This window comes from Cloeon dipterum, chromosome 3 (genome assembly GCF_949628265.1).
Source record: "Cloeon dipterum chromosome 3, ieCloDipt1.1, whole genome shotgun sequence".
In the NCBI taxonomy this organism is placed as follows: Eukaryota; Metazoa; Arthropoda; class Insecta; order Ephemeroptera; family Baetidae; genus Cloeon; species Cloeon dipterum.
This window is the reverse complement of record NC_088788.1, coordinates 32,044,956-32,069,043: the sequence shown is the minus strand read 5'-3', so window position 1 is coordinate 32,069,043 and position 24,088 is coordinate 32,044,956. Positions and strand designations below refer to the sequence as shown.

The window sequence follows — 24,088 nt, the reverse complement described above, 5'->3', positions numbered from 1 at the left end:
ATTCACTTAGCTATTGAATAAGTTACTTTCAAAGTCATGGTGTGCATCAAGAAAACTAGAGCAGTGTTTGTCGTCAGCCTGGTACGTTTGGTCGGCCATTATTCTTGACGTCTAGCGACATGGTGAGTACGCGCCGGGCGCTGTAATTTTGAGAAATTATTCTAATATTGAGCGTATTTTCTGGAAAAAACATCCGTAAACAACTACTTAATAGTCTTTGCTTATAATTCGGCTTAAAAATGCTGCCCTCCTAAATATTTTATCTGCCTGTAAACATTACACCGCGTTGCCACGTGGTTTACTGTAGAAAGCATGCCGATCTGGATTAATAACGCTCACAATTTAGAGTAATTTTTACCTAAATTGTTATAAAAAATGCGAGTGAATTCATTCGGATTTGTACTGTGGAAACTAAATTCAACCTTTGCGTCTAACCTGGTTCCTAAGTCCATGGTGCGGTCTTTTAAACATTGGTGTCTTTTAGCATCTTGAATTCCGAGCTAAAGGTGAAATTGAATTGCATGACTGAAATTTAGCGATATATTTTAATTAAAAGTTAGCTATATTTCATTGTAAATCACGTTTTATATGTTAATAGCTCAATGAAATATATATTATGTTTGTTACAGCCATTCCAAAGGTTCGTTGAGCCAGGCCGAGTGGCGTACATCGCCGAAGGCATTCACAGTGGCAAATTATGCACCATTGTGGATGTTATTGACCAAACCAGGGTAAGTATCTATGTGTAATTATTATTTTAACATACTTCGTGGTCCATTATGATGATACTAAAAAATAGGAATTGCCGTCTGATCGTACATGATTATATATTTGCGTCACTGAATTATGTTCTTTCAACCACATTGTATGAAGTTATGCAAGCATAAATTGACAATGAATGTTTCATTGCAGGCTCTGGTTGATGGACCCGAGTCCGGCGTGCCCCGGACAGCTGTGCGCTTCAAGCAGATGCATCTGACGAAGTTCAAGTTTCCCCTGACCTACACCTCGCCCACCAGAATTGTCCGCAAGTCCTGGAAGGAAGCCCAGATCAGTGAAAAGTGGGCTGAGAGCAGTTGGGCCCATAAAATTGACGCCAGGAAGAGGGTGCGAATTGATTGTTTCTCTTTCTCTATTGTTTTGATCGAAATTTAATTGGCAGCAGCCAGAGCTAACTTGGAAATATGTTAAAACTGCGTTGAAAAGAATTTTGGCTGATAATTTCCTTATTTGCAGAGATCGGAGCTTACTGATTTCGACCGCTTCAAGCTTGGCCGTGCGCGCCAGACTCGCAATCGCATTATCACTAGAGTGTACCAGAAGCTGAAGACAAAGGCTGCGCGCTCAGGCCGTACTTTCCCTGCCAGGAAACGCAGCAAGAAGACCGCCAACCCTAAGAATGCTGCGGCCAAGGCTGCCGCCAAGGGCAAGGGAAAGAAGTAAGCTTGTATGTTAAATAAAAAACGCCTATCTCTTAAAACTGTCAAATTTCATTTCAAATAATTCAATACTGCTCAGGAAAAAACAGAATGAATAGTATCAATAGACAAAACTTAATTTCTAGTGAATGGTCAGGATAGTTATATTTTATTTGGTCCCGCTAAAGGAAAAGGCAGTGAAATTTACAAATATGTAGAAATAATGGTCGGTCTGAGAGGTTCCAGTTTCTCATGTATTTTGGGTATTTCAAGGCACTGATCTCAATGAGTTGCGTTATAATAGAAAAAGGCTGCGAACGCCACCAGTGAAGCTGCCATCAAGGTTAAGGCTCGGTCTAGGATCTGTAAAATCGTCGTTTGTTAATAGGATAATTATGCTGGGTTTGCTTTGTATGTCGGACCTTGTCCTGCCATTCTTTGTTCTTGATGCATTGCGCGTATGGCATGTGAGAGAAGGTGACTGATGTGTAGAGTGGAATCCAAAGGTTGGGCATCAGTGAGTGCAGTAGGCTGTCCACCTTCTTTCTGATCAGGAAAGATTTCCTGTTCACCAAGTCGCGCATCTAGTTTGAGAGTGCCGTTAAACCTGTCTTTGTCTTAAATTTTGCGTCTCACTTCAACGTAGTTGTACATTGCCAAGCCACAGATTGCCTCTGCGTCAGGTCTTCGCGTTGTAGAAAACTCTTTTAGTGCAGGGCCCACGTCAAATTTGTGTTTCAGGAGCACTGCATCAAGCAGTCGGCAGTCCTCAAAGCCCTACAGTAGTAAATTTTAGAGTCAATAGCTGGAATTCGCAGGGTGATGGGGGGTTTTAAATTCTGGGTTTCCATTAGTTAATTGGGTTGTGTTTGCAAATGTGGGTCAACCTATTTAACAAGGGAACTTTTGACGTTTTGGTAATCATATGGTAACACTGAAAATATTATAACATTTGACTATTATTTGTTACATCCAGACTAAAACCTCCTAGCTTCAGTTTTAACACAAAAAATAGGCAACTAAAAAAGTTAATAAAGTAAACCGAAAAAATCTGAATTTTTTTCTAAACAATAATAATGAAGCTATGCGACCCAGTAGTTTGCTCAGATATTTTAAAACGTCATCTCGGATCGTAAGTGAGCCCATTTAGCAAATTGAGCAATAGTTTAAAATTTATGAAGTTTACTGGAGAGTCAAAAAACGATCTATGGATCAATTTGCCTTGTTGAGAAGAGTCAGTAGTTAAAATATAGTAATTTCGCCAAAAACTAAAACGTCAAATCCTTAAGGGTTACCTTGTTAGCAGTGAGGCACTGTCGTTGTCATAATCAAATCTCTAATTATAATATCATGAAAATCATAATTCGAATAAAATAATAGAACAGTAATGTGAGAAATGAAAATTGTAGAAGAGTTCAAATCTAAATATACTGTATTTCCCTGCGCCTCGTGAGAGTAGGCAAAGATAGTATTTAAATTTTCACTTATCTCTATCAAGAATTTTCTTAATCCAGTTATTAAATTATTTTAATTTTGCAATGATCAATTTTTTTCCTACAAATTTAAAAAAAAAGATAAAGATAGTTTTACTATTAATTTATCTCCCATCTAATAAATAATTACGTACCGCGTTCATGCCCTGGCCGTAGAAGGGCACCATAGCGTGGGCAGCGTCCCCGATGATGAGGGCAGTGTCACCGATGTTGTACGGTCCACACTTGACCGACACGAGAGGCGATGGCTTGCACGCGAAGAAGTCAGACACGAGTTTTTCCTCCCCGATGAGAGGCACAGCGTCCGGGAAGTGCTCTTTGAAGAACGCGAGCAGGCGTTGCGGCGTGTCCAGCTTGCCAAACTCGTCGAAGGGCATGAACAGGGTCACGGTCCAGGAGGCGTCCTGATTCGGCAGGGCAATCATCATGAAACGGCCGCGCGGCCAGATGTGCAGGTAGTTCTTGGGCATGGCGTGCGTGCCGTCTGACAGGGCTGGAATGCAGAGCTCCAGGTAGCCGTGGGGGATGTAGGTTTGGCTGAAGTCGAACAGAGGCTGCTTCATCATTTGCTTGCGCACTGAGGAAAAGGCGCCGTCTGCGCCAACCACCAGTTGCGCCTCCACTTGCTCAATCTCTTTGCTTGGCTGCCTGCAAAGGTGGATTTTTTTAATCTCGCTGCAAAACTGGAATTATCTTTAGTTAAAAATCTGCTACAAAACGTATCAGTAAAAATAGATCTTTGAAATAATTATTATTTTCATCAGTTTTTCTCCCATAGTAAGTAAATGAAGAAAATTTAGTGTATCATAGACTTCTTTTGTTAAATTTCCTGTTTAATTTTTAATTTCCTTTATTTGTATTACACAGCGGTACAAAAATCTCAATAAAGCCAAATTGCGTTTTGTGGTTTGAGTCCAAAACTGAAACCCGTGTTGTTTTATTCATTTCAACGTTGCATAATTTGTGAATATGCAATTCGTTCTAAGGAAATTACTGTTTGCTCCGCGGTTAAGATGCAAACACTCAGTTCTATAAAATAATCAAATTTGGCGCTGTTCGCTAGTAATAAATATTTAAATGCGTCAGACAGAGTGAAAAATATGAAAACGAACAAACCTTTCGAACGTCATCTGCCCTTGTTTCAAATCCGCCGAAACAAGTTTTTGGTTGAAGTGGCAATGCACATTGGGGTATTTCTCCGCCGCTGAAATTAATTTGTATTAAAGATCATTGAATGAATATAAACAGTATTATTGCGAGCAGGTGTTAATTCCGTAAAAAGATTAAAATTAATTAGCCTTATTCGTTTAATTTTTAATGGGGATTAAGAGTGACGTGACTCTGGACACGCAAAGGAGAGACATCCTTGAAATCGATGCCTCGCGTGGTCACGTGAAAACCATTGCATTGCGGCCTGGAACTCGCGGTGTCGGATTACCTGTTAACAAAGACTCGTTCAGGAATCTCCTGCCCACGGAGTAGATGCACTGTCAACCAGGAAAATTGTGGTCAAAAAGTGTCGGCGCGGGCGCCAATGGAAAACGCACCTGGTCCTTCTTTCCGTACGGGATGGACCTGGTGGAGCCGTCCAGCTCATGAATCATACGCGCGTACATGGGAATGCCGTGCCGCTGCACCAACTGCTCCTCCAGACCCACCTCCTTCAGGGCCGCCCTGCCACGCACAGAAAGGGCCAGGTTGATGGAGCGGCCAGGGACGTGCTCCAAGTCACGGATGTCTGACAATTTTTGTGTTATTTTGTTCAAAACAAGGGGAGGCAAACTACATTTTTACGTGCATTTTATATAAATCATCTCTCTATACCAAGTACATAAATGATTTTTAATAAAAGTATAATAACCTGGACGTAGCTCGTACAAGTGCACCTCGTGACCTCTCTTCGCAAAGTAACACGCGCTTAGAGTTCCCACCTGCAATTGATATTCGAGATTCAGATTATTCATGCATTATTTAAATACATGAAATGCGTGTTTAATAAGAGATCATTAATTGAAATTTGAACTTTTCATTTTCGCACGAAAGTCTTTAGCGCGTTTTTAGGTGGTGGTGGTGGTGCTACGTGATGTTGTGCACACGATTTTTTTTCATTTGCATGCACGTATTCTTATTGCTGTGTGTAATTTTGAATGCGTGTTCGTAGCACAACTAATCGGTGGTAAAAAATCGCCTTGTTGAGAAGGGAGAAATCCGAGACGCAGACGAGTTTTAGAGGTTTCGCATTATGTTCCCCAGCGTCGTCGGTTGGCGGACGTGTGATGGGTGAGACGGTATAAAAACTCCATTGCTTGCCATGCAAAATGAAAGTGGCTTGGTGACACGTTGACCAGCACGCAAAATCGCTTTGTTTTAATTTCGTTCTAAAACAGTGAAAATACAATTTTCCAGTTTAAAAAAAAATAAATATGTCACAAAAAATTGCAGAGCACAAGGTTGAAAACTTTTAAATAAAAAAATTTGCTAATTCATCTGAAAATACGTGGAATTCTAAAATTTCCAGTTATTACCTGGACGCTGGGAAACAACTTAAGGCCGCTGAAGGCTATTTTTGAATCTCGTTGGACAACCGATTTCTCTTTGATTCTTGCCGTGGATTAACAACCTTCACTTTTATTATTGGAATCATTATTTTGAAGGGAGCCTCTGGTTTAAAATTGTAAACGAATAATATTTTACTGTATATTGCTAAAATATTATGAGTTCCGTTAGGGAACAAAACTGATGGCGTAGTTTGTATAATTTTAATATCTTCTGAGCGATCCAATGTTATCTTTAATTGTTATAAATGTAAATGTTATGATGACCTCCGATCAATGCCATTGAGTCAGATCACATCTACTTAAAAATAAATTGACGTCTGATTCGCTGACTGCAAATAATATTTCAATCTAATATATCTAGTGTTATCTGCTACATAAGCGCTCAAATATGTATTATTAGCTTTTTTTCTTATTTTATAATTTCATAAATCAACCACAAAAGGCCTGAGCATTATCTATTTCTGGAAAAAAATGGTGAGGATTTGATAATAATTCACTTTATCATGGCATTTTTTTCTATGCTCCAGTTATTTTTTTCGCAGAAAGAGTTAACATGCAGTTATTGCATGCCGACATTTGTTATGTAACATTTATGGTGGTTGGGATCTGAATTTCTTTTATAAACATGACGAAAATTAAAATAAATTTATCGTTTGGATCTTACCAGGCCTCCTCCGACGATGGCAACTTTGATTTTTGGGAAGCCGTCGCAACCATTGGCACCTGTGATCGTTTCCATGTTTTCAGAGAGACGTGAGACACTCGACTGGTGTATATTTCAGAGCTGGGTAAGCTCTTAAGACACGGAGGACGCATGCGTGCTTGTCCTCAGGGTGGATGCACGGCCAACGCTCTCCCTCTCTCGTCCAAGACAAGATAAAATATATATGTATTAATTCCACGACGCACATCATCAACGGTGGTCACGTGCTTCGTTTTATTTATTCCTTCTCCGTTACACAACACCTCTCGTTAGCCCAGCAACACGAGCTATTTTTAGCAAACCTGAACCTACGACCATGGTATATTTGGCACAATACTATTAAGTTTATTTTTGAACATGCACCTTTCTACTGTGGCGAAAAAGGACAAGTGACTTTTTTTAAAAAGGGACAAATACAGGCCAAGTTCATCTCATGAACGATTTTGTGCTGATTAAATCGGTGTTATATACAGAAAAATGATTGTATTTTTAGATCCAACCCGCCGTTTCCACTTGCCCTTATGTTTTTATAAAAAAATGCTGCGCCTTTGCAGGTTGAAAAGGGTTAAAGTTAATTTATTATATTTTTAAAATTTGAATCTAAAACACTCGAAAAATGCTCCAAGGTTTATTAAAAATGTCTAGTCTCCCCCAGTGCGAATAAAATTTATTTGTGTACCACGCTAAGAAACTTGCGTGGCGCATCTGCGGTCAGTGCGAACGCAGGTTTTAATCATTATTATTATTATAAAACACGTCTGCTTTGCATGCAGCAGGGAGCTCCCCCACCATTCTACTAACTTTATTAATTTCGATGCACTCGCTGAATCCACAGCCGTCTTGCTTCTTTCAATACAGTATTCACAGTACACACGTCCGGTCACTGGCTCAATTTTTCGAATCTTCTTTGTTGGCCCTCAATTATTCTAGAAAAAGCGCTTCGTGCGATTTTTAATAGCTCTAAAGCGTATTGTCAAGTTTTCAGTTTAATACTAAAATGAAACCGTCCACATGAATCAATTTAAAGAAGTTTGAGTATATACTATTAAATAGCTTGGATTCTGTGAATTACTTTATGTCTCTCAGCGTATAAGCTCCTCTGTCGAAATCCATCTGTCCAGTGGCTCCAGAGCAATGCTAACGACGCGGGGACTAAGATTATGTCAGTTAAAATGCCGCTGGTATCTCTCCTATTTAAAGCTGGTCCTGAGCTGAATATATATATGGCTATAGAAAATTCCGATGCTTTTTCGGTGCCATAACGTACTCTGTCGGCAGACGGTTCTGTGATCACATAACACGGAGGAAAAGAGTAATATTTAGTAGCTGTATAGTAAATAATCATATTCAAATAATTGTACGTTTAAGTTGTTAGTTCGCATTTCAAGCAGTAAGCATCATACATTTGCGATTCGAAATATTTTGGCAATGATCAGACTGGTACGCTTTGCCAGAGTAATTTGGGATATATCTGCGGTGTAAGTACGAAAGCGAAATCTAGCTAGAGGTCTCACTGACAGCCAGCCGCGCTGCGCCGCACCAGCCGCCGGTCACAAAATCGAAGATACAAAAAGTGCCAGAGTAAAATTTGGCCACCAGCCTTTATTTCTGTTAAAATTTACTTTAAAAAATTGTTGGCCTCACCAGTCAGTCTTTAAATTCGGCTGAGAATTTTTATTATGGCTGTTATGCAAAAAGGGTTAATCGTCAATATAAAAAAAGACTTTCTCGGTACGGACTAAAAGTAGGAATCTTATTTCTCTATGTGAATCGTGTCTACTCATTGAGATTTTTATTTGTCCTCCTATGTATTGTCATATAAATGAATTGATTTAAGGAGAGAAATATCTTTAAAATCTACTAATTGTTATTTTTATTTTTATATTCTTTATTAAATAATTTGAATATTAATTTATAATTTATATCCGTAGTTTTAACGCAACAGTCAATAGTATGGTAAATTGAATATATTTGTGCATGAATTTTAAAATGTAATCCACTTTCAAAAAGTTAGATTGATATCTACTTAGAAAATAAAAGGATCATATTCACGTGCAAAAAATATTATCATATTGACGATGAAGAAATACACGGACTTGTCCTCGTCGGTTGAGATTTTTTTAACATCAGAAATACCTCCTTTGAACGAAATTTTCAATAATTCAAATTAATTTCTGATTTATACCTCACGTAATTTACAAATTCATCGATCAACATTCTTAGTTTTTTTATATTAAGCTTGCTTGTAGATTTATTTGTTAGACCAATTTTACTGCAGAGTCTGTGTGCGGGCGAGCGTGCAGAAGATGATCATAAAAGTGCACTATAATTATCAAAATTATCCTGCTGTTATTTGCGGTGAGTGCGTCCATGCCCGCGCCTCTGAGCCCGAGCACCGAAAACGAGTTCGTTCAGCTCGAGCAGTTTGCGTCCTGACCGAGGGGCAGCGCCACAGTGCGCCCAACGCGCAACCTGCCGTGTCTCTCTCTCCCCCTCGCCCTGGCCGCAGGTTGCTCACAGTCGAGCGATCGAGCCGAGCCGTCGGTACGCCAGTTGAGTTAAGGTTGCGATTCGCTTTGAGTGTGTCAGGCAACGTGCTTTCGGATCGGCCAGGGCTCGAGCAGCAGCGGCGGCCGAATCCTCGAGAGGCCGAAGACTATTCAGGGCCGACGCACGGACCCTCGGACGATGGAAACCTGAGAAGTGAGACCAAAATCAGGTGAGCAAGAAAACAACCGGGGTCGGCGGGGGCGGGTCAAGTGAAAGGAAAGCGAATGTATTTATATATACACGTATGAGTTTATGATCTTTTCTGGCCAAGAACAACACGTACAAAATTTATCAATCAAGAAGAGAATGCGAGAACATTCCTTTGAATAGGAATTTTCCTATTCTAAATCATTTATGAGTCGCATATTGTATGATGCAAAGCGCCATTTAAAACGACACCGGCATTTCCTTGTTTAGCCTGTGAGATTATTCATCTCTATTCGTCTGATGGAGCATCTCCGCCGGTCAGTTTTATTTCTTAATTGTTGCGCCCGCGTGCGTCTCGCTCGGCGAGCAATTCTGCACGCTTAGCTGGGCAGCCAGACAAACAGACGCACGCATTATTAATTTTCGGAGGTGGTTGTTGATGTGGATGCTGGTGTTAAGAGTGAAAATCCACCTCGCAGGTGAGGTCAGTCAGGGGGCCAAAGTGGCAACGCCGCGCGTCAGGTGCACTTCTTCTCTGCCTTACTCACACACACGCTCAGCGCTCGGCTCCGATCCTCCGATGCTAATAACGGTAACACACGGGCATAAATGATAAAATCCCTCGCTGCCGCCGCCGCCGCCGCCACCGAAGGTGTCCTGCTCTCTCGTTCTCAACTCATTCATACTCACACGCCTCCGCGCTTTTTGCGCTCCGCAGCCGTTTTTGCTCGTTTTTCGCGCTTGGACTGCTGCTCCGTCAGGCTCTTTTGAACCTTCAAGATTCACTCTCGCGATTTTACAAGTGGAAACACGCCGTCGATAAGCAATTAAGCTTCATTTTACGCACAATCGGCTTTGCAAATCTCCAGACTGCATGGCTGATTCAGTCTGCGTGTGCACTCATTGTTGCACCCATTGATAATGCTCGTGGGAATTCGCGGAGAGTTGTAACTGTGATTTCGTTAAATTGTCGCACTCGTCTGGTGGGGCTGACAATAGGAAAAAGGATGTCGTGAGTGTAATGGCTTGTACAAAGTGGTCTTGGAATAAAACATGCGATTACGTATCAAGGAAGTTAAGCGTAATGAGAAAAATGAATTCATTCGCTTTTTAAATTGCAGTTGAGATCAGCTTTGAAAGTTGATTTATTTTAAACTTATTTTTCAACCTTGGCTCAAATTATTTTTATTAATTGTTTGAATCGCCGCTTTTTATTTATTCAGTTCAGTAAAATAACTTTATTTTAGTGGGTTATTCATGTTGAAAGTTGAAGTATTTTGTTTAGTTTAGTTTACTTTATTTGTATATACACACAGCACTACAGAACGTGGAGCTTCTCAATTCCTATTCGCTCATTTACAAATTAGTCGAAATTAACAATATAAAAGTAATATAGTGTTTACATTTCAAAATGTTTGTGTAGCATGCATAATGTTCATGTTTCACTACACAACCCTGCAATAAACATACATCATTGTGAAAATTTTGTGAAATTTTAAAACTGAAAGTCTGATAGTAATTGATTGTGAGTTCCTGACCGCAGTCATGAAGTTTCAGAGCCATATTTCGGCACTTGCCCTCTTATGCAATATGCAATATTGGTCAAGCTTGGAGATAAGGCGCATGTGTGGTTTTCTTTAAAACACTGTATAAATATGCTCGCCGCTCTCCTCGTCCAGGGCCATCGTCCACTCATCAATCGTACCTGTGAGTAGGGTTCTCTTTCCCGTAAATCCATGCAAGCAATTTGGAATTATTTTCTTTTCGTCTAAAAATTTGACCATTTCATCTCGGACAAATCTCTCGAGCGTTTTTCCCATCGACGATGCAGGGAATATTAACGCGTAAATGTTGTACACCAAATTAATTTCATTGACGCAGTGAGGAAAGGTGCAATTATTGCTTCCGGGTCGCTTTAATTCTTAGATTTTGCAAATACAATGAAGATTTTTTACATGTTTCCTCCATCTATATCATATCAACACCATTTAAAGCAAATTGCTAGGGTTGTTTTTAATCTAGGAGCATTATTTATTCTTTTAGATCGGATTTCTCTCTAATTTTCATATCAATCGAAATTTATCTTTGCCTGCCGTGTAATCGCACGCACTGCATTTCACTTTCAACAAAATTTATCACTAGATTTCTCCTATTACCATTGATTACCGAGCAGGGTATCAGTTGATTTACATTCCCGCACCGTTGTGTCACCAAGCGAGTCGCTCGCTGGACAAGCGAACCCGACTCACGAAATTCGTCATCCAGCTGCTGGTCCGTCGGGTGTGTAATTTAAAACCAGATTCGATTTCACGTGCGATCCTAAACGAGAAAATATACCCTGTTTGTCCCATTGAGGGCCGCCTCAATGGAAATTAATGCATTGGAGCATGCTGGAAATCAAATCGACGCCCATTGTGCGGCTCCACTCATCGAATCCGCGCGTAAAAAACGAATTTGTTTTCCAACAAAGTCCAGTCTGTTGATAAATGCATGTTTGCCTGGTGTCCGCCGTGCATTTCACGGTCTAATCACACTTCCTAGTCACCCAGTTTGTCGGAATTCCTGTTAGTTGCTCGCTTTTACCAATTTCACTCTCTATCTGCCCTTATCGTCAAAAAGCGCGGCCTGGCGCTCTCGTTTTCGCGGCACCGCTGATCCCAATTCTCGCTTCGGCTTTTGTTTTGTCGCACGCCCCAATTAACCACCTTCCGCTTCGATTGTCTGTGTATTCGTTTTAATTTTACCGATTCACTTTCGGCGGCACTCATCACCATTGTTAATTAGGGTCGGCACGGAAGAATTATTTTGATAAACGCATATGGGACCCCAAACTTTTATAATCTGATTGTTGTGTGCCAAGTGCGTAGAAACTCTCAAATCATAGACGCGTAAATTTAATTTAGTTTTTGATTTTCACTGCAGCAATCCTGCTAATTGAAGTGCAGGATTAATTGATACAGGAGAGCAATTGGAAAATATTTGAATTTTTGGATGTAATAAGATCGATAATAAACAATTTGCTCTCCAATTTCCAACAGTCGAAATGGAGCTTGCTACAGTAAAAATTCAAATAAAATTTAAATTTCATAAAACATTTTTTACTGCACGTGACCACATTTTCTTGGGAGATTTCAATTCCTTTCGTCAAAATCTATTAAACACTGTATGAAACATTTTTTGGATACTCTTTTTGTTTCGAAATAAAATCAGATTTCAAGTAGGGAGACAATCCTTGAAAAGCATGCTAACTTTGCAGCCACTTTTCCAAAAAGTTTACAGTTCTATACTTAGTTCAATTTTGGCTTCAACTGAAATCTAAAGGGATGAGTTCATGCATTGGCAACAAGTATTTTCCAGGCTTTTGCAGTTTCAATCCTCTTTAATTTTATCAAAATTGTGTCTTGTTGGTCACAAATCTAAAAGCTTACTTTTCGCTCCATAAAATCATACTTTTTAAAAATAAACGCATGCGATCGTTGCTTAGTTTACCTAAGCGATTAGAGGCTTGACCAATACTTCTTGGGTGAGTTTTGAAATTTCCTAAGGCTGTCGTAAGGAAAAATGTAATCCCCCAAAGAAAATCAATGTGACATTGAGGTCACAGATGTACGCATCTCTTCTGTTACGGTGTATGTAGAGACAAATAAACTTAAAGACCTATCAAAACAAGGCACAAAAATTTCTTCCCCATTTATATCTGACAGGTTTTCCCCCATCTTAACAAATATTTACAACATATGTGCTATGCGTATTCTTGCCTAAATATCAAGCAACATTTGAGCAAAAAAAATAAAACGAAAAATACAAAAGTTATCAGCGCACTGATTGAGCTGGGGTTAAATTAAAAAATCAATCACTCCTGCATGCAGGTCGGCTTCAACGAAATTAGCCGTCAAAAGAAATTATCAGGTCGGCAGACAGACAGACAGAAACAATTTTTCGCACCTCGTCTGTCCAAACTTATGCATAATCAGGTTTCCTCGCTCTTGAGCAGACGTCAGTCACGCCTTGTAGGTTTCATTGACTTTTGACTTGCAAAACAACAAGTGTCCTTTTTGATTTCTCTCTCTCTCTCTCTCTCTCTCTCTCTCTCTCTCTCTCTCTCTCTCTCTCTCTCTCTCTCTCTCTCTCTCTCTCTCTCGGCCAAGGACTGGTTTAGAAAGCATCTCTCTTTCCCGCAGCCGCGCCTGGGTAAAAAGCCAGCTCCTCGTACGCTGTGTACTCTCAAGAGAGAGAGAGAGAGAGAGAGAACACGTATCGAACAAATGCGCGTTTCCACTTCTTTCATGTACAGAGGCGGAGGTAGGAGTCATCGCCGGTCGGGCAACAGGTGCAGCATCCAGCCTCGCAGGCCACGCTGTGCTCATCGCGCTGCGCATTTTAATTGCGAATAAAGCAGCAGTCAAATGGGCACTGTTTATTACACACAAACGCCGCGTTTGCTACGCCCAAATCTGCATCTCTTTGAAATTAATTAGTGCGAGTATTTTACTGCCGATCGCTATCTGTCGTCCTCGTCTCTCTTTTTATGTCTCACTCGCACCATCGTGTGAGAGATAGCTTCTCTGATCTGCGCGGATCACGTAATGTTTTCTTCTCTCAGAATAGGCATCATTTGAGGATTAAGAGCATTAAGAGAGTCGTTTGCAAAGCGCGGCGAAATATGTGCTCATTAGGTACATAATACGTCTTTAAACAACAGCTATGCCAAACTTTAGTGGAGAAAACGCGACAAAAAAGCCCATTCATGTGACAAAAAGTGTACAAAAACGTTACCACTTTTTACCTAGGAAAACATTTAATAGAAGTGTGAACAGCGCAACATCAGTAGGCGATTGTTCACCTTTGTTAACATTTCTACCACCTATCACGCTCCCCTGACAATATAATGAGCACAGCAAGCGTCCTCTGCTGCTAACTAGGGAAATAAACGGTACAATAATGTTAGTGGCACACATTTTTTTAAATGTAGCTTTTTGGTGAAATGGTATTTTAAAATATCCAAGAAAAAAATTCTCTTTTACCTTACAGTTTCTAAAAACACAGTTTAACACTGAAACTACAGACAGGGAATAAAAATCAGCGGTCACTTCATGTTTGCTTTGCTGCTTGGGACAAAATTTTAGCTCTCTTATTCGGTCAGGGATATGGTAGAAGTTGAAACGTTTATATCCATTTATCAAAATTTTGCACCCACAGTCATGATTTGCGCAGGAGTGATGATGAGGTCTCGTTTCGATTCTGCAGCAATATATATTTTTGTTTGAATATAGCACACATTAATTAATTTGAATTAATAATTATTTAATTATAATTAATACCATTTCATTTAAGGGAACAGCGCTTCGGTATAATTCATGTCATAGTAGGTATATAGAATATCTAATTTTACAGTAAATTGAATGATTTATACAGTATAGAAGCAAACGTGTCTTAAAGCTTTCTTTTGGTAGAATATTTTGCGGCTTTTCTGCAATATCGTAGTATATGGCTTCGCTTGCCGTTTCCTTAATTCCACAGCCGCATTTGGACTTTCCATCACGCACTGTGGACGTTTTTGCGCTCGATTAGCGCCACTAGGCTGACGCCGAAACAAATCTCGCAATCGTGCCTGACAATGCACTCGTCGAAATTCACAAAGAAGCTGCAATTAGATCCCCGTATTTTTTCTTCCTAAACAATGCACCAAATGAGTGCGCTTCATGATGTGTCGCGGCTTTTTGTGCCAGCAGCTTTCTGGGAGTGACCTCGTTTTCGTGTCGGGGTCAGAGTTCCCACATTGTCTCTCTCTCGCTCTCTGGAAGGCGAGACCCTGATCCTGCATGTGTCACGATATAATACAGGCGCACCAGCGAGGCCCTTTTCCCCTCGAATTCCTTTCGACTTAAGATTTCCCTCAAGGATGGTCTCACAAAAAGTTCATTTGCTGGAAGGATCGTTGTTTGAAAACCGTACTTAATTATCATTTTGAATTAGCGTCTCGGATTAAAATGCATCTTTTGTGCTCGTTTGACGCTCACGAGGTCGTGCATCGGTGTATAGTTTCAGTGTCTTTTCTCCTCTCCCGTTTCAGGATTTAACATCTATACATAAATTAAGAATCATAAATCCAAATTCTCATAGCTCAATTCTTTATGAAGAGTCGATAAGATATTTTATAATTTACAACTTAACTCCAATCGAAGAAACGGATGAAATTAAAAAAAAATAGACTAATTGACTCGACAATATGGAGAAAAGTTCGTTGGGTCTTTAAACCGTGCAATATAAGACCTAGTTTTTCTTATATATTGCTTTCAATGGGCGGATGTTTTGGATAATTGCTTTTTGCATTTTAACAGAAGCAGGTTTCATATAATATTCCATGCTTTTTATCCATTTTATTGAACTAGTTTTCCGGTACAATGGTTCCACTCATCAACTAGCTGCGGTTTTGCACAATGGAGAGTTTATAACGTTCACGAAGCACATTTTGCAACCTCGCATTCGCGTACTAACGCACCGTTTTATAATTTACCTTCGCAAGTGCCACTCTCAGTCTCAGCAAGTTTCTCGATCTATAGCTCAAATGGCGGAAAATACAAAGGTACCTTATACATCCCGGATTTATTACCCCTAACCGGACAAATCAACGGTTATTAGAACGGACTATTTAAATTTACAAATGCGTGCAAAAGGGTGGTGCTATAAGTTGCTGAAATAAATTGATCAACCCTCTGTGTGTATTCCACACGATGTCACCTCATTCATTCACCTCTCACCCTAAATGAAAGGGTCAGATGACGTGCTATATCGATAAGCTTTTATGATCTACTTTCCATTTCCCCAAACTTGTCAGCACTGACAACTTCACAAAAAGATAACACATTTTTGTCGTCATGTTAGGAACTGGGCCTCCAATTGTGGTTTGAACATTTCTTGCAAGTCATGACGTTTTTTGAAACACGTGGTTTTTACTATTATAGAAAATAGCAGTTCCATTTAAGAGAGATATTCCCGGGTAAAAAATAATATCCAGAAAAATTTATTAAACACGCTTCAGAAATGCGTGGCTCCAGAAGGGATAAAAGCAGGGAGAGGGATGAAATCACACTACACTATAAATAGAGTTTGTGTTGCAAGCGACGAGCATTTCTGATTTTAGGAGCGTTATTGCATGTCCACTAGATAAGAGAAGTTTCGCTTCTTATCAAAAACGTTTTTGCCTCCTATTGCTATCGTTGCAAAAACTCACATTTTTTTTAAAAAAAAGTTAATTATTAAGCACGTAACATATTGGCATCTAATTTAACTCTTTCCAACGTTCTTTGATTTTGTTACATTATTGATAGGCGTGGGTTACCAATCGTGTGAACTATTTTTTAATTCAAAACCAAGGAGACGCACCGCAAAACTTTGACAGTTATGAGTATGAGAGCTTCAATGGTGAAGCTAATCCCACGGAAAACAGTATCGTTTTCCGCTTTCCCGGGTCTCGGCAAGTCAACAGATGAATTCGAGCCGTAAGCGCAGAAGTTGGTTTGCGGTCTGTCGTCGATTCGGGGCGAGCAGAGCAAAGGTCTCGGGTTGCCTGTCGGACGTGACGACTGCGGCATTAGCGCCGAATAAACCGCGCGTCGCAGTCTCCGAATTTCCCCTGGTGCTCGGCTAGCAAAGAGCAGAGTAAAGCGCAGAGAGCAGCTCGAGGACATGGGAACGAGCCGCGCGCGGAGAGCGAGTTCGTGCGAAAACACCGCCGAGAGTGATTACGGCGGCCCGATAAAAAAAGCTAATGCGCTGCATTTACATGGTCGCGCGAGTGCGTTCGTATCTCTCTCCGGCGAACCCTTTCACTTTCTCGCCGCGCGCGCGGCACATTGATATGGAGCAATCGACACAAGAGTAGCCAGCTCAATCGATTTCGGCGCTTGCATCAGGAAGTCAGGCACTTGCTCTCGCGCGGCACGGGACAATTGCTCCTGTGCGAAAAACGACTCGGGCGAGATGCAAACGTGCCAATGGGTTTATTACTGCCGCGCAGCACGCGAGATATGCTACACTGAAAGTGGACTGATTGTGCCACTCTATCGAGCGTACAATTCAATTACTTATTTTTACAGCGGCTAATGAGCCTTTCAGAATAGCATAGTATACTCTCTGATTGCTAAATTTAAAAAGCAGTATTTTCATACACCGCTGAGCAGGTTTTTTTCTAATTTAAACGCCCAGGTTCACAACGTTGTTTTGCAAATAAATTACATCGCGTATAGTGCTAATTTCACACAGTTTGTTTTGATAACTTGAATGAAAAGAATGTTTCGTAAAAAGTAACAAAAGACAGCAACTCGATGTATTTTATATAGGGCACCTGATGTAACGAAAAAATGCTGAGGTTACACTTAATCGCATAGCTTTCGTCGAAAACCTCGCCTCAGGGTAAATAAGTAAAGTATGATTAACATGCCGGGGTTAAACAGAGAAACGCGTATTTCAAGAGTAAAAATTTAGCTGGAAGATCCCACGCAAACATAGTATGGTTATGCTGTGGCCATATAATCGTTAATTAAGCACAGACAGTACAACAAAATAATTATCCCAGCAGAATTTGTTTTTCCAAGGTCTTCCAAGATCCACCGTGGAGCTGCACGAATTGAGCTCCGGCTGTAACAATCGCAAAACGTTAGATTTGTGCAACCCAAGACAGAGATTAGTTTAAACACCGATAAAAGCTTATTTTATGGTGCTAAAATTGCCGACTAATTGTCGGTTGAAAATTGAGCTCTGCGCTTTGGCGGGAAGATGTCGGTTTTAGCACGCGCGTTGGCTAATTGAGCGAAAATGAGCTTAGCCGCGGCGTCATTAACATGTTGAGGAGGATGAAATGCACAAAAAGATGCTCAACGTGCTGATTGGGGCAGAATCTCCCGAGCTTTCCATTTCGCGGAATTGTGCCACGGTCTCTGCGTTGGGCTCAAACCCCGCGGGAGTCAGCACCTCTCGCAGAATACGCTTTTATTCTTGTCCTCCGGCTCTTGTGCATAAAATTTCATGGAAGTTAGAGTGTTTCCATGACTCTTTCGATTTGCCCTCGACAAACAGCTACGATTTGTTATTGCTATTTTCGCCAACAGAGAGAAATTGTTTCTATAGAAGGGAATTTCCGACCATTATATTTTGTAAAATTCTAGACTCAGCATAATCGTGTTTCTTTATTGCTGCGTCAAGTGCAGATCGAGCATATTCGGAATTTGCCGTTTAACTTGGCAGTCCCTGCCGGCCACTACATATCAAAGCCGAAATCTGCTCACACCTGGCTCATGCTCATATACAAACGTGATAAAAATCACAGTCATTTATTAAAAATTTCAAAATGTGACGTGCATCGAACGCTGCATCTTAAACATAAAATTCTTACTGAGACGCTGATTATTTCACTCCTAAGACGGATTGAAATAAATTGATATAAAGTGTTTCAAGAGCAGCAGACACGTTGGGCGCAGTTCTTGAAACGCGCTCATCAGATGAGTCTGACGCTCTCTCACGGAACCAGTTTCCACGGTGTAAATTTCATTTTTATTTTTAAGATCACTGAAAGAGAAACACGACCGGCCAACGTACGCGCAGGCAGACGCACAGGTGACACACCACGGCCGGGATTGTTAATGAGCGAAAAGCGCTTGCTTCAGTCGGAAAAAGGGTGTGTTAGCAAGTAGTTCAAAATTTATTATGCCCTGTCAGCTCGGTGTCTAGCGAGGGTCGGTCGTTTTTCATATTAACGTACTTCTGTGCAGAATTGATGACTTCATATTATTTTTTATAGCTACATTAGACCATTTAAATTGCTGAAATAATAAAGAATCGTTAAAAATTATTGCTCTGTGGTTAAATTTTATTGGGTATTAAAGAAACATCCATCACACTTTCGGCGAACAACAAAATTTCTCTGGAAATAAGAAAAACACGAGCTCTATTTAGCATGCAAAGCGCGATGAACCGCTCATTTGTACTCAGTCACTGAAGTCTAGTAGAAATTCGACAGTCACAATTACCATATTAAAAAGTGAACAATGCGCATCAGTAAATCATCAAACAAACAATCGCTTGGCACGTCAGAGACACCGAATCGAACCGCTCTCATTAATTTAAAATCGGACTGCACACCTTGAGGCCGCGTCGTCGACGGTGGCGTGCACGAAAAGTTGCCCATTCCGAGTACAATTCCGCAGAAGAGGCCTGCAAGACGTGCCAAGTGGACCTCGGGCGGTATTAGCATGATTTTGCTTATAAAAATTCGCTTCTCCCGCGATTGGAGCGGAGTCAAATGGCCGCGAGGCGAACGGCATTTCAATTTATTTCGGAATTTGTGCCATTCGGCGCGCGAGCAATTCGGAGGAGGCCTTTTGTGTGGCTGTGTACTACTTGGGTGCTGGCCGCCTAAACTCTTCCTGGGTCACACCTCGATACCTGGCTAACATTAGAATGAGATATTACGAATTTCACGCCCAGCACGCGCGCCTGAAATTTCGTCTGCGCGCCGATGCGATTTGCGCTGCTAATGAGTCCCCCGCGGCCAAACGAAATCTTAGCCCGTAATTTTCCTGTGACAGACTCTCTCGAATTACTCAGCAACTCAATTTTCCACTCCGCAGGGCGCAAATCGGCTAATACCCTCGTCCCGCGACGATTGCCTATCGCTCTGATTGATTTTCAAAATCGAAATCTTTGTTTCAGAGAGCAGCATGTGGTGGAGGACTTGGACGCTGATGCTCTTGGCCCTCGCGGCCCACACAAGTAAGTTATATATATATGCTTTCGACTCCGCTAGTCCACGCTCTTGAGAACATTGGACACACTCCAAGCTGCGGCGTATTGGCTAATTGAATGGCATTTCCAATCAGTCGCCATTTGTTCCAGTTTGCGTGATCGACTGGTTTTACAATTAGCTTTCCACCTTTCACTCAATAAGATCAACTTATTTGAAAGGGATGATGGTCACAAATAACAGTTTTATTTATTTTTAAAAATGTGTTGAATAGGAAAATTAAATCTCAAGGTGGAGTTTAATATCTTCCACGATTTAACTGCCAGGAAATTGAAACGTAATCGAAAAATTAATTGAAAACTAGAGAGACTAACAATAGAATTGGAAAATGTTGAAAATATTAAATTTTTCCTTTTCAACATCTAAAAAATTACATTTCTAACCTAATACAAAAATCCCTTGCGGTTAAATTGGAATTTTAATATCAATTCAACAGTTTTATTTTTTTTTTCAAATTTTCATAGAAAGGTAATTACATTGGATGAAAAGTAATGAATTTAAAATTATCATCATTAGCATATATATGTATAACAATGAGTATTTTAAACAGAGAAAGCTAATTAGGCATGATTCGTTAATTGCCATAGAAGGACCCCTTTGGTTATCACTTGTCAATCAATTTTCACTCCCATTCAGACCCTGAGATAAAAAAATTCTCCAATCATTTTTACCTTTGTCTCCAGTCTTAAGAAAGTATCTCGCCCCTTATTTCTTTAATTTAATGAATCACACCTGGTGCGTGGACACCAAAGTGACAAATTAATTGTCACACGTAAGTCGAGGTCTACCACGACCACCACAATGCAAATTACTGAAACAAGAACAGAGTTGTTAAGTTTGCGTGGCAACTACTTTTGTCAACAGGCGGACTGTGCGAGGTCGAAAGTGGCCACACGAGCATTATCTTGGACGTTGAAGAAAGCCGAGGAGATGGTAAGTAAAATATATTAAATTAATTCATCTCGGTTGTAAAGATAATGAAATTGTCGGTTTAAATTAGTTCATTACTCTCTTGAGTTGAAATTACTCTAATTCAACCACAGCCTTAATTGAGTTTTTTTCTTACGTGCCCTGGATAACCCTGAAAGTACGTAAGAGATGAGATTATATAGTCCCCTTATTCCCATCTTTTAATGCTTCCTGCGTGTCGAGAAATGGTCAATTTTACAGCAGTTCCTCTCATTTCTGTTGCCGTCGCGGGGGAGATTAATTTAATTCTGTGAGAAAGACGCCGTTTAATTTCGCTCCGATTTTCCCACCGCGATACCGGCGTGAACTTTAATAATAATTGCACTGGAGGCCCAGTGATGAGAGTGTTCGGCTTCGAACACAATTCGTATTATTGTTGATTGCTCGGCGCGGGCTCAATGGAGACACAACACACACGCGGCGCTTTTTATTCATTGCGCGCGCCTCGGTGCAGTGACCCGCTTTTTGCCTTTCTAATGAGAACACACGTTACGCAGATACGGCCGGTCGGGGCATGTTTATTAATTGCTCAAAGTATGCTGCAGGTGGGCCACCGATGAAAGCGCTGCCGGCGCACAATTTTGTCGTTTGTAAGCAATTAAAGCGAGCGAGCTGTTTTGTTATTATTGTGACGCGCCAACCAGACAGACGCGCAGCACGAGGAAATGGCAAATTATGTGAATTGTGAATAGTGTGCTCAAAACAAACCATTTCACGAGCCGCCGCTTCGCCACTTCTATAATTGCCAAAGTCAATTAATCAGCAGTTTCGTTTAGTTCCCATTTGCTTTCACGTTGTTTGACCTTTGGAGCAGAGGAAATTGTGTTATGTCGAAAACAATTTGATCTTGTAAACAATGAATGAATAGTAAACTTTTTTGATCTCATTTCAAATGGAAGATAATTAAAAAGGAAATTAAATGGCCTATGCATTTTTGCTTTTAATAATGCGAGTGGTTAGAGGAGAGGTTATTTTGCTGCTACATTTTAATCAGGTGGTGCAGCGAGTTGTTTGCTATAATAATTATTGCTTCGAAAGCCCATGAATAGACTTTTTAGTAATGAAAAGTCTATATTTAAATGAAGAGCAAAAAATTGAATAATTTAGTGAATGAACGGATTTTTTATTTTCTCTTCAAAATATTTCATGATGCAAAGAGCAGAATTCCTTCAAAAGATATGGGATGAAATTTTGAGCACGTGTTTTTAAAACTCTTATTTAATACGGCCGGTCCACTTAATTTTTGCAGGAATCGATCAATCTCTATCGCCCGCTGAACTTCCGGTCGTCGGGGACCTCGGAACTCAAATTGCGCTTGATGCCATTCACCCACCCAACTTGCGATACTTCGATCTAGATGGCAAAAGGGTCAAACTGACGAGACCCATTGACCGCGAGTCGATAAACGCCACTCACTTGATTTTTCAGGTAAGCACCCTAGAATTATTCTCCTGTTGTAATTAACATGAGGCTTTTTCGACAGCTGGTTTGTATCGATTTGCAAACCCAAAAGAAGAAAAACATCCCAATCATCATCCGGGTGTCCGACATCAACGACAATGCACCCCAGTTTCTCTACACGCCCTACCAGGTCACAGTCAGTGAGGTGAGTTTCGTCATACCAAGTGTCGCGGCTGACATTGATTTTCTGTTTTTCGTTCGCAGCTGGTGCCTCTTGAAAAGGAGATTTTCACAGTTAAAGCCACAGACGGCGATTCCGGGGTGAACGGCATGATCGAGTACTCGGTGGTGCCAGGTGGACCAGAGGTGACCACCATCGCCCGGGAGACCAGCGGCCGGGTCGCCGACGGGTTCGGCTACTTCAAAATTCCGGTGCCGCGCATGGGCAACGTCGTGGTCAACCAGAGCCTCAACTACGAACGCACCACGAAATACTTGGTCACGATAAAGGCTACTGTGAGTACAGCCGCAATTTTGTTACACACTTGAAAGAATTGCATTTGGAGCACGAAGAGTCAATTTTCCGCATTCGTTTAAATGGTCCAAGCGACGCTCTTTTCCGCATAGAGTGAAAAACAATTAGTAGATAAGTCAGACAAGGCCGTTATGCTAACACGCTGAGGTGATGGAAGGGCACGCGGACCCTTGGAATGGTCGTTAGTGGTCGCTGGCAGTTGGCCAAAAGGCGTGGGCGTACGCATGATTTTCTCGGCGGCAGTGCTTGCGGCCTTCCTGGCGGCCGCCGCGGCCAACCACATCGTAATCCAACGAATTCCACCCAGGACCACCACCACTGTGAGACACTTTTAGTCGTCCATGTTTTATCCATCCCGTTTTAAAAGTTTTCAATAATATTTTTATAAAGAAATTGAAATATATTTTATCACCAATCGTCAGAAAAAAACGGAGAGCTGTTGCGGAAACTTTTTGGACGGGCAGGCCAGTAAGATTATTTCATAGTGAGTTGTTTGATTCCACTGTCAGCTTTATTATTTGTATTTTAGCGAATAATTTTAAAAAAGGTTCATAATGAAAAAGATTTTAAAATTGGAAAAATTCCCTAGATTGAAGTGGAAATTTCCCATTTGTTTGTATGTATAGTCAGGACGTGAAATTTAAAAATTGTGCAAGTAGATACAAACCAGTGTTCCAAATTCCAATTGATTCTGTGATTGTTATGCTTGCACAATTTTTTAAATTCTAGTCCTGACCGTACAAGCAAATAAATTGGAAATTTCCACTTCCATCTTGTGATTTTATTTTTTAATTTTAAATCTTTTTTATTCCTAATCGGTGAAAGCAAAATCCCATAACCTTCCGCACGAACGAGTAAAATCGGAATATTTAGTTTCAAAATTTAAGTTTATTATGGGCTGACAGGGCAACTCTGCCCCAAATCAGCACACATCCATAAAGTTAACATCAATTAACAGGTTCATATATTTAAAAAAAAATTGAGCTACTCATCCAGATTATGTTCGTAAGGGTGTTGCCATAAAATATATTTTTAAATGTAATGAAATATTTGAATATATATGGTAAAATCCGAGTGTAAAACAGAATAAATAATGAACTAGTGGAGAAGATAGTAAACGCAGAAGCTTAAAATTTATGTCACGAGCTGCACATCAAAAGGGAGAGTCTTTTTAGGGCCGGGCCAGGGTTGAACAACCTACTATTGCTGCGTCCGAGTATTTTCCCAAATCAACTCGCAGAAAATATACGTTGTGTTTGCTGCGAATTTGATAAGATTCGGCTAACCTTGCAATTTCATAACTAGCCTTGAGCCTGACTGGAAGAATGCGGTGCGCGAAACAATCGAATACTGTGCTTTTCGTGTTTTTACGCTTGGGAGATTTCTGTGGTTAGCTTTTCTAGATGAGTTTATAGTGTAGAAATCATCAGATTGATCAAATCACAACTGACCAGGCTGCAATAGACAAAAGCGCTTAAGTGAGGAATATTCTCGTATCGTCAGCGTTTGCATC

At 40.6% G+C, this 24,088-nt stretch overlaps 3 protein-coding genes across 4 annotated transcripts in view; 2 read left to right on the top strand and 1 right to left on the bottom strand.

Annotated features, from left to right (window-relative positions):
• The first annotated feature begins 22 nt into the window (after window positions 1–22).
• Window positions 23–1,480, top strand: RpL14 (ribosomal protein L14). Its single transcript, XM_065487168.1, has 4 exons — window positions 23–122; window positions 630–731; window positions 913–1,107; window positions 1,237–1,480. The coding sequence occupies exons 1-4, from the start codon at window positions 120–122 to the stop codon at window positions 1,441–1,443; spliced, it is 507 nt and encodes a 168-aa protein (XP_065343240.1). The 5' UTR covers window positions 23–119; the 3' UTR covers window positions 1,444–1,480.
• cn (Kynurenine 3-monooxygenase cn) lies at window positions 1,471–6,318 on the bottom strand. The gene is made up of 9 exons (XM_065487165.1): window positions 6,134–6,318; window positions 4,773–4,842; window positions 4,459–4,649; window positions 4,350–4,398; window positions 4,028–4,115; window positions 3,046–3,559; window positions 2,055–2,195; window positions 1,841–2,002; window positions 1,471–1,781 (listed from the first exon to the last, which is right to left on the bottom strand). Exons 1-9 carry the CDS (start codon window positions 6,206–6,208, stop codon window positions 1,701–1,703), a joined length of 1,371 nt encoding a protein of 456 aa, XP_065343237.1. The 5' UTR covers window positions 6,209–6,318; the 3' UTR covers window positions 1,471–1,700.
• Window positions 6,319–8,671: 2,353 nt separating this feature from the next.
• The window catches only part of Cad99C (cadherin-99C), a 21,882-nt gene continuing 6,465 nt past the window's right edge, over window positions 8,672–24,088 (top strand). Inside the window, exons 1-6 of one of the 2 annotated variants that reach the window (XM_065485949.1) lie at window positions 8,672–8,891; window positions 19,580–19,639; window positions 20,535–20,603; window positions 21,889–22,067; window positions 22,123–22,245; window positions 22,305–22,556. In XM_065485949.1, the coding sequence (XP_065342021.1) occupies window positions 19,588–19,639; window positions 20,535–20,603; window positions 21,889–22,067; window positions 22,123–22,245; window positions 22,305–22,556 (675 nt within the window). In that variant the 5' untranslated portion in view covers window positions 8,672–8,891; window positions 19,580–19,587. Of the gene's footprint in view, window positions 8,892–19,579; window positions 19,640–20,534; window positions 20,604–21,888; window positions 22,068–22,122; window positions 22,246–22,304; window positions 22,557–22,761; window positions 22,896–24,088 lie in introns of those variants that run through there. The other variant, XM_065485950.1, reaches the window with a different exon arrangement.